We start from the raw sequence: 8,438 nt of genomic DNA on the forward strand, positions 1-8,438 counted from the left end.
CTGCTCCTCCATCTCCTCCTCTTCGAGCAGTTTGTTCTACACAACACACACGACAACACGCACGACACACACGGCTCGTGCGGTCAGCGCGCGTGTCGTTTGGTCTGTTGCGCGGAAAGGGCTAAGGGAGTACCTTGGCGCCAGGTCCGTCGCGCCGCCGGCGAGGGCTGAGCGCCGTGGGCATGTAGTTGCGCTCCGTGGCCTCCTGCTTGGCCATGCGCTCCCTCTTGCTGCGTTCTGTGTACCAGCGTAGAGTGATGGTGTGAGGCCCAGTGGAGAGACCGCGTGTCGTGTCGTGTCGTGTCGTGTCGTGTCGTGTCGTGTCGTGTCGTGTCGTGTCGTGTCGTGTCGTGTCGTATGGCGGTGGTGGTGGTGGCCATATATACCTCGTCGCAGGATCTCGCCGCCCTCCTCGACGGTCTCGTCGTTCATGCTCTCCGAAAACTGGAAGCGCTTGATGCGAAGCAGGGACGCGATGCGGGAGTACAGATTGAAGAGCGTGAAGAGGACCTGCCCACAGCGCCAGCAACGCAACCCAACCCAACGCATGGTGAGCCCGACCACAGTCGTCGCGGGGAGGGGAGAGAGAGAGAGAGACGGTGTGACGTACCACGACGGCAAGCATGATGGGCACGTAGGTATTGAAGGTGCCGCCGAGAATGGGCACCACCGCCATGTTGCCCATGAGCTGCGCAGCAAAAATAATAAATAAATTGAATACGAAAGAACGAAATGCGAGAGTCGAAACAGAGAAGAAAAAGAAAACGGGGAAGGGGGGAGGGGAAGAATGGAAAACGAACCTTCCAAAAGGCGGTATCGGGGTTGTGGATCATGGCCAGGTAGTTGTGGGCCAGTGGTGGGATCAAACGCCCGAGATACCTGGGACATCACCAACGATGCGCCGTCAGTTCACGCCGGCGGTCGTCGAGCTGAGCGGCGAGCGCGTCGTCGATTTGTGTGGTGGTTGTGGGTGAAGTGATGAAGAAGGGGAGATGACGTACAGGGCGCAGAACATGAGGGAGGAGGGATCGGTCTGCTGGTGCGGAATGAGGCGGTAGAAGTTGAACAGACGCAGGCGGAACAGCGACCAGTACACGCAGATGGCCATGTACGTGATCGACAGGAATATGAACAACTGTGGTTGGGGGGAGGGAGAGCACACACGAACAAGGTTAGACCTAAAGTCGTGTGCGGTGCCGTGTGTGTCGTGTGGCGAGCGTGTGCGGTGTGTCGTGTGTGTGTGTGTGTGGCGCGTGCGGTAGTGTGCGCGCACGCACCTGGCAAGCCAGGTTGGAGAGGCCGTTGGCGTGGATGAGGATGGACCAAATGGACAGATCGATGCCGGTCGGCTTGTCCTCGGTGGCGCTGTTGGGGTCGGGGTCGTGTCGCGAGAAGAAGGTGACCTCGGACCAGAGCACCGTGGCGGCCATCAGCACGCACAGGAACGACGCCAGCCGAAGCGCAAACGACTCCAGCCACACGCGCCACAGCCACTCTGATTACCGCGTTGTTCGCCACACCGTCGCGCCGTGAGTTAGACCGAAGTGCAGCGACGTGTGCGTGTGTGCGTGTGCGTGTGCGTGTGTGCGTGTGGGTGCCATGTGCGTGCGGTACCGCAGAAATGGACAAACTTGGCGCCTCTGCCGGAATAGGGCGTCTTGAAGCTCCACTCGATGGCACTGAACGGGGCAAGACGGACGCGGCATCAGTAGGAGGCAAAGCGGACGAAGCGGTGGTGGCGGTGGTGGTGCGTACTAGGTGCCGCTTTGCTGTTGGGCGCGCAGGATGTCCTCGGTCTGGAACGCGCTGTTGAGCAGCTCCTTGTAGAGGCACTGGTTGCGCCGGGCGACGTGGGCGGCCCACTGGACCTCCGAGCTCAGCTTGACCAGGTTGCCGTAGGTGACTTCCATGTCGCTCTCGCCGTGGTAAATATCAAAATACTCCTTGGGGCACTGTATCGTCCATGAAATTCGTCACATTCCAAGGGGCAGTCGGGCCGTTAGTTGTGGCCTTTATTATTATGGTTCGAATTAAACATAAATAATAAATAAATAATAAAATAATGGAGAGGGCCAGCGTGCCTTTTCGATGATGGACGCCACGTAATGGTGCCAGGGATCGCCCTCCGGTGTCTGCTCTTCGAACTTCTTGACCGTCTGTTGTGTGTACGATGGCGCGGGTGTACGTGTGGTTAACCAGACGGTCGAAAGCGGCTGCACCGGATCTTGAAGTGTGTGTGAGAGAGAGAGAGAGGGCCGAACCTTGAGGATCTTCTCCAGCTTCTCCTGCGAGTTGAGGAGCTCGTCGTGAAGCTCGACGGCCTTGAACTGGTAGTACTTTAGCATTTGACGACGGCTCGCCTGCAGAGTTCATGGGTTGGGTCAGCAATTTATGTATATTATCTCCAAAAATCAGATAAACATATTTATTTATACATATAAATAGAACACGTAATAAAGAAAAGAATAATGCAACAGACAAGAAGAGGTGGGAGCTACGGGGCGAGAAGTGAGTGCTTTAGGTACGTGCCTGGTACCAGATCTTGCGCGGGATCTCGACGAGGCCGTAGCCCAGGAAGAGGATGACCAGCAGCAGACCCCACGCGTTGGCCGCTGCGATACCGATACCCATCATACCGTAGCTGTGGCAACGAGCAACGGCATAGCGTGGTGAGCTTATGGCCGTGTGCGTGTGCGTGTGCGTGTGCGTGTGCGGTGGTGGTGTGCGTGTGCCGCACCCGTCGAGTCGATTCTTGGCGGCGATGATGACGAGGAGCACGAGGAGGATCGCGCCGGCGATGCCGTAGAAGAGCAGATTCTCGACGATGGCCGTCTTGAGCTTCTCCAGCACGCTGAAGCCTCCGGCCAGCGCGTACGACTGCAGGATCGGATAGACCGTCCTGCGTAGGCCCCACCGGCATCGAACGAGAGGGTAAGACAACACACGCACACGCACACGCACACCGCACACACACACACGGCGGTTGGAGGCGGTACGCACCAGCACATGCAGTAGGTGACCCAGTACACGACCCGCCAGACGATGAGCAGGGTTTCTTCGTCGAGGTAGGTGAAGGGCTTCTCGCAGTCCTTCGCCGACAGTTCCTCGCATGTGTTGTACATGCTCTGCATTGGCGTGCAGATGTTCGGCAACGTATAAATTTTTGGATAAATGGATGAGATTTGCGGGGGGGGAGTAGGGGTACCGATGACACATCGATGGGAATCAGGAAAACGATGCAGAAGGAGAGATAGAATCCCGTGAGGACTGTGATGGGCACCCACACGGGGTGTGATGTGAAGGAGGCATAGTGGTTGTAGACCAAGAGGGTCAAAATGGCGATCAGCAGAGCCACGATGACGAACGGAAGCCACATTTCTTCCAAGTAAAGAAATGGAGAAAATCAAGCACACGCAGCTGCCCCTGCCCGCAGCACGATCCGAGAATCCAATGCGCTATCTCTTTCCTATCTCTATCAATCGATCGATTGTGTGTTCTCAATGCTTGCGTGGCATCAACAGCGAAGAGCGCTGGAATGTCCTAACCTCCTAACTCCGATTTTAAGAATGCCCCGATGACCGTTGGTTGGTCAAAAAAATGTCCGTTGCGAACAGGAACGGACGAGCACCAGTGTGGCAGCGAAGAAGAACTGGTGGCCATCTGATCTACTCGCTCGCCTTCCTCTTCTCGCCAACGGCGGCTTCATCGTCTTCTTCATCGTCCTCGTCGGCCTCGTTGTCACCCGCATCTGCGGTCACATCCTCATTGCCCTCTTCGTTCCTCCTCTTCTTGGCGACGTGCGCGTCGTCCTCTTCGCCTTCTTCACCCTCGCCTTCTCCCTCCTCTTCGCCCTCGCCGTCCTCCTCTTCCTCCTCTTCGCCATCGTCTTCTTCGCCCACGAGCTCGGCGGCCTCCATCTCGGCCTCGATCTCGTCCTCGGTCCGCAGCTGACCCAGGAAACCAGTGAACGAGTCTGCCAGGAAGATCGTCTTCATCTTGCCTGCACGACGACGACGGCGACGACGACGACATAGAGCGAGTCAGACTTCACTTTTACACGCGGTAGAATGAATCGGGGGACTGATGCGCGTGCGGCACGCCCGCACCTTCGTCGTCTTCTTCGGCTTCGTGGTCGAGAAACACGACGTAGGGACCCGTGGCTCCCTCGACCTTGCCCACCACGCGGTAGTCGAACGCGACGTATCCACCGCCTGAGCCATCGCTCGAACGGTTAGCGAAGAAGGGCAGCGCAGGAGCCAGACAAGGGGAGCGGGTCGTCGTGGTGGTGGGTAGTGGTGTGGGTTTTACCAGGATCGTCGCCGATGGGAATGACACCCTCGGGCAGTCTGTCCTTGAGCAGGTCGTGCATGGCCACGACATGGTACTGCGCACGGTCGGCGTCCTCGGGCACGAAGTGGAACAGCGTGCTGAGCGAGGTGGCGTCGTAGGCCTCGCTGTCGGCGCTGAAGAACTTGAAGATGGCGGGCGTGGCCGTCTGGCCCTGGTGCTCCGTCACCACCGCCTTGTAGTCTGCTGGGAACGTTACCTGCACAGATACAAATAAAGATTAAAAAATAGCCAACAATATAAATAAAATCTATTTCAATATTCTATATTTTATATTTATTTGCAATATAACAATATTGATATTGATGGTGTCCATCGGAGATCGGAGTGTTGATTGAAACGTTACAAAGAAAGATTTCGATGGCGACATGCAAGATAATTTGGGGTAAGAGTACGTTGAGTTTGGTCTCGGCGGCTTGGATGTCGCTGGCGCTGGCGACCTTGGGCTCCTCCCACAGGTAGTTCTGCCAGGTGATCACCCTCGGACCCTCACCTTCGAGAGCAGACGGAACCACTGTCGTCTTCGCGGTGCCAGCCGGCGGTGGCACTGACGCGGCGAACGTAAGCTCGGGAAAACCTTCAGGCGTGGCCATCTTGAAGCTGTCGATGAAGAGGAAATGAGGATAGCCGTTGGAGAGTTTCAATCAGTGCGAAATTATTTACGAAACAATTGTGATTTATTTACGAATTTCGATTCATTTCTTTTTGTTCCGGCTTTCTTCTTGTGCGGGCTCGGAGACGACGTTCGATTAGACGTTCAATCTTGCCTCAGTGCAACCCCTCATCGTTTCGTAAAGATCTCTTCTCTTGCCATGAGCTTGCTGCCGACCATTACGGATGAAGACAACGTCGAAATCTTCGAGGAGGACGATGATGGCGAAGATGACTTGATGTTGGGACCCGCCAGTGATGAAGAGGAGGAGGAAGAGGCGGACGGAGAGACTCCCAAGGTACGACTTTCAATCTATTCAGTTCCCGTAGCGCTATTCTACAAAATCGCGATTTCTAATTCATCTGGCTGATCTATTTTGTGCAATCCATCTTTGGCGACCGACCATCTCTTTCTTTCGCGCCTCTTGTTGCAGAAGGGAAAGAAGAAGGCGAAGAAGACCAGCAAGCTCGAGTTCGACTTCTCCGGCGACACCAGAGAGGGCGAGCGGCCGTGGGACTTCTCATGGGCGCTGCAGAACACACTCGAGAAGAACTACGACGTACCCATTTCTCTCTCTGCGTGTGTGTCGTGCGTGTCGTGTGTGTGTCGTGTGCGGCGTGTGCGTCGCTAACACGGACGACTGGCGACTGTGTCGCAATACAGGAGCAAACGTCGATCGACTACAAGATCAGGAAGCAGCTGGAGAGTAGGCGAAAGCGAGGTGTTGTGGACGACGACATCGACGACGAGGACGTGGAAGACGAGCAGGAGGGAGTAGAGCAGCCCAAGAAAAAGAAGAACAAGAAGAACAAGAAGAAGGCGGCCAAGGAAGCCGAAAAGGAGGAGGCTGAAGAGGATGAAGAAGATCAAGAAGACGAGAACGAGGATCAGATCAAGCAGGTGACGCACAAGCCGACCAAGAAGCAAATCAAGGAGGTACGCCGACGTCTGCGTAACAGCTCTGCAGTCCTTTTCTACAGTCGCTTGTCGTCGCGTTGCATTGTGATGCGTTGATGCGTTGATCGCTGATCGGGCATATTCGTTTCTCATCGTACGCGCAGGCATTCTTCGAGAAGTCTGAGACCGAGGGTTACCAAGCCGAGAGCTTCCTGGTACGCGCGCCTCACAGCCACCGCTCATCATATCATGGGCGCTGCTTGCTCGGACACTTTTGCTGAATTCACTAATATCGGTTGTGTGTGTCGTGTGTGCGTGTCGTGTGTGCGTGTCGTGTGTGTCGTCGTTGCGTTCGTTGTGCCACAGGATCTTCACTTGTCTCGTGCCTTGTTGAAGGCCGTGGCCAATCTCGGCTACGACCGACCCACTCCCGTGCAGTCGCAGGCGATCCCCATCGCGCTGCAGGGCAAGGACGTGTGCGCCAGCGCCACCACCGGCTCCGGTAAGACCGCCTCGTTCGTGCTGCCCATCCTCGAGCGCCTCATCCACAGGGACAAGCGGTACGCAAGCTTCGCGCCAATGGCGCTTCCAAGGAATTCGTGGAATTCATTAGTCTCACCGTGTTGCATTAATGGTAAACAGCATCATGGCCACGCGAGTCGTCATCCTGACGCCCACGCGCGAGTTGGCGATTCAGTGTCACTCCGTGATCGAGAAGCTGGCCAAGTTCACCGACATCACGTACGAGAAGCATTTTCACAGTGTCTGTGTATTGTGTGTGTGTGTGTGTGTGTGTGTGTGTGGTTGTGTGGTGTCAAACGTATCGACTCTGACGTTGGCTCCTCCGCCTCGTTTCACTGCAGGGCCTGTCTGGTCGTGGGCGGTCTGTCGAACAAGGTGCAGGAGGCCGCGCTCCGCAGGCACCCCGACATCGTGGTGGCCACGCCCGGTCGTATTATCGATCATTTGAGGAATGCGCAGTCGTTCACCCTGGAGACGGTCGACATTCTCGTGCTCGACGAAGCCGATCGACTGCTGTCGCTCGGATTCGCCGACGAGCTGGAGCAGATCATCAAGTTCTGCCCCCCTAACCGTCAGACCCTTCTCTTCTCCGCCACCATGACCGAAGAGGTGCGCACCTCGGCTCCTTCCATCCGTCGTCGGCCAGCGCTGACCCGCACAAACCTTGTGCACGTGTCGTGTCGCAGGTGGACCGTCTGGCCTCGCTTTCGCTGAACCGGCCGGTGCGTGTGCGTCTGGACCCGAACATGCGGGTGGCCAGCGGCATTCAGCAGGAGTTCATCAAGATCAAGGAGGCTCGCGAATTCGACCGCGACGCCATGCTCCTCGGTACCTGCGCCCTCGCGCTCTCGTCGATCGCTCGTTCAATGCAATGCTCACACCAACTTTTTTCTCACATTTTTTCTCTCTATCTTTTTCGTTTCTTTTCTTCTTCAGCGCTCTGCACGCGTTCGTTCAAGAAGCGGGTGCTGATCTTCTTCCGCGCCAAGAAGGAGGCCCACAGGCTCAAGGTGATCTTCGGTCTCGCCGGACTCAAGGCCGCCGAGTTGCACGGCAATCTTTCCCAGAATCAGGTTCGGCGCCAACCGCTCTTGACGACACACGACACACACGCACACGCACGCACACACACGCACGCAGCACACACCACCGCACGCACGTCCGCGCGTTCCGTCGTTAACGCCGTAATCGGTGGTGCGGTGCAGCGTCTTGAGGCGTTGGAGAAGTTCAGGGACGGCAACTTCGACTACCTGTTGGCCACAGACCTCGCCGCCCGTGGTCTCGACATCCTGGGTATCGAAACGGTACGCCCCAACAAGCTTCGTGTGTGCGTGTGTGCGTGTGTGCGTGTGTGCGTGTGTGCGTGTGTGCGCACTGCGACTAACCAAGGCGCCCGCCATACTCGATCTAGATTATCAACTACAACATGGCCCGCACCGTTGAGTCGTACATCCACCGCGTGGGCCGAACTGCCCGTTGGGGCCACTCCGGTACGCGCCTCGTCGCGTGTCGGACACAGCACCGCACGAGTAACTCTCACACACACATATGTGGACCGGTTGGTTGCGGCGATGCCATACCAGGCAAGTCGGTCACGTTCATCAGCGAGCAGGACAGGAAGGTGTTCAAGGAGATCATGAAGAGCACCAACCAGAAGGTCTCCAACCGCGTCATTCCGCCCAAGGTACCCCCCTCTCCCTCTCCTGCGCGGATGACCCGACGTCAGGGCCTGGCTGACGCCTCCGCGTGGTCCAGATCATCGATCAGTGGCGAGAGAAGATCGACAGCATGAAGGGCGACATCAGCCAGATCTTCGCCATGGAGTACGAGGAGAAGCAGCTGCGTTTGACGCAGATGGAGGCCAGCAAGACGCAGAACATGATCGAGCACCACGACGAGATCATGTCCCGTCCCCCGCGCACCTGGTTCCAAACCAAGGAGCAGCGAGACCTCGCCAAGGGTTCGTTTCTCCCCCTTTCCCTGTCCTCCCGCGTTTCAGGCAACTCACGCACACGCACAC

The 8,438-nt window shown here is 56.9% G+C and overlaps 3 protein-coding genes across 3 annotated transcripts in view; 1 reads left to right on the top strand and 2 right to left on the bottom strand.

Moving 5' to 3' along the window:
* The window catches only part of ACA1_115410 (LMBR1 domain containing protein), a gene marked incomplete at both ends in the record, with an annotated part of 3,805 nt that extends 429 nt beyond the window's left edge, over nucleotides 1–3,376 (bottom strand). Inside the window, 15 exon segments of the mRNA XM_004342182.1 lie at nucleotides 134–237; nucleotides 387–510; nucleotides 611–688; nucleotides 801–879; nucleotides 1,002–1,135; nucleotides 1,278–1,495; nucleotides 1,615–1,679; nucleotides 1,756–1,952; nucleotides 2,103–2,156; nucleotides 2,262–2,336; nucleotides 2,354–2,360; nucleotides 2,537–2,641; nucleotides 2,738–2,899; nucleotides 3,001–3,125; nucleotides 3,206–3,376. Of these exon segments, the coding sequence (XP_004342231.1) occupies nucleotides 134–237; nucleotides 387–510; nucleotides 611–688; nucleotides 801–879; nucleotides 1,002–1,135; nucleotides 1,278–1,495; nucleotides 1,615–1,679; nucleotides 1,756–1,952; nucleotides 2,103–2,156; nucleotides 2,262–2,336; nucleotides 2,354–2,360; nucleotides 2,537–2,641; nucleotides 2,738–2,899; nucleotides 3,001–3,125; nucleotides 3,206–3,376 (1,698 nt within the window).
* A 289-nt stretch (nucleotides 3,377–3,665) lies between these two features.
* On the bottom strand, nucleotides 3,666–4,940 carry ACA1_115420 (SMI1 / KNR4 family protein; the record flags this gene model as incomplete). The annotated part of the gene is made up of 4 exons (XM_004342183.1): nucleotides 3,666–4,000; nucleotides 4,107–4,211; nucleotides 4,309–4,546; nucleotides 4,743–4,940. The coding sequence occupies 4 exons, from the start codon at nucleotides 4,938–4,940 to the stop codon at nucleotides 3,666–3,668; spliced, it is 876 nt and encodes a 291-aa protein (XP_004342232.1).
* A 219-nt stretch (nucleotides 4,941–5,159) lies between these two features.
* The window catches only part of ACA1_115430 (DEAD/DEAH box helicase domain containing protein), a gene marked incomplete at both ends in the record, with an annotated part of 3,775 nt that continues 496 nt past the window's right edge, over nucleotides 5,160–8,438 (top strand). The window contains 13 exons of the mRNA XM_004342184.1: nucleotides 5,160–5,297; nucleotides 5,433–5,558; nucleotides 5,663–5,935; nucleotides 6,061–6,111; nucleotides 6,263–6,456; nucleotides 6,539–6,637; nucleotides 6,760–7,027; nucleotides 7,105–7,246; nucleotides 7,355–7,491; nucleotides 7,624–7,722; nucleotides 7,830–7,908; nucleotides 8,002–8,102; nucleotides 8,174–8,410. Coding sequence (XP_004342233.1) covers nucleotides 5,160–5,297; nucleotides 5,433–5,558; nucleotides 5,663–5,935; nucleotides 6,061–6,111; nucleotides 6,263–6,456; nucleotides 6,539–6,637; nucleotides 6,760–7,027; nucleotides 7,105–7,246; nucleotides 7,355–7,491; nucleotides 7,624–7,722; nucleotides 7,830–7,908; nucleotides 8,002–8,102; nucleotides 8,174–8,410 — 1,944 coding nt within the window. The remainder of the gene's footprint in view (nucleotides 5,298–5,432; nucleotides 5,559–5,662; nucleotides 5,936–6,060; nucleotides 6,112–6,262; nucleotides 6,457–6,538; nucleotides 6,638–6,759; nucleotides 7,028–7,104; nucleotides 7,247–7,354; nucleotides 7,492–7,623; nucleotides 7,723–7,829; nucleotides 7,909–8,001; nucleotides 8,103–8,173; nucleotides 8,411–8,438) is intronic.

The sequence above is a fragment of the Acanthamoeba castellanii genome (genome assembly GCF_000313135.1).
Source record: "Acanthamoeba castellanii str. Neff unplaced genomic scaffold scf7180000084669, whole genome shotgun sequence".
In the NCBI taxonomy this organism is placed as follows: domain Eukaryota; phylum Discosea; order Longamoebia; family Acanthamoebidae; genus Acanthamoeba; species Acanthamoeba castellanii.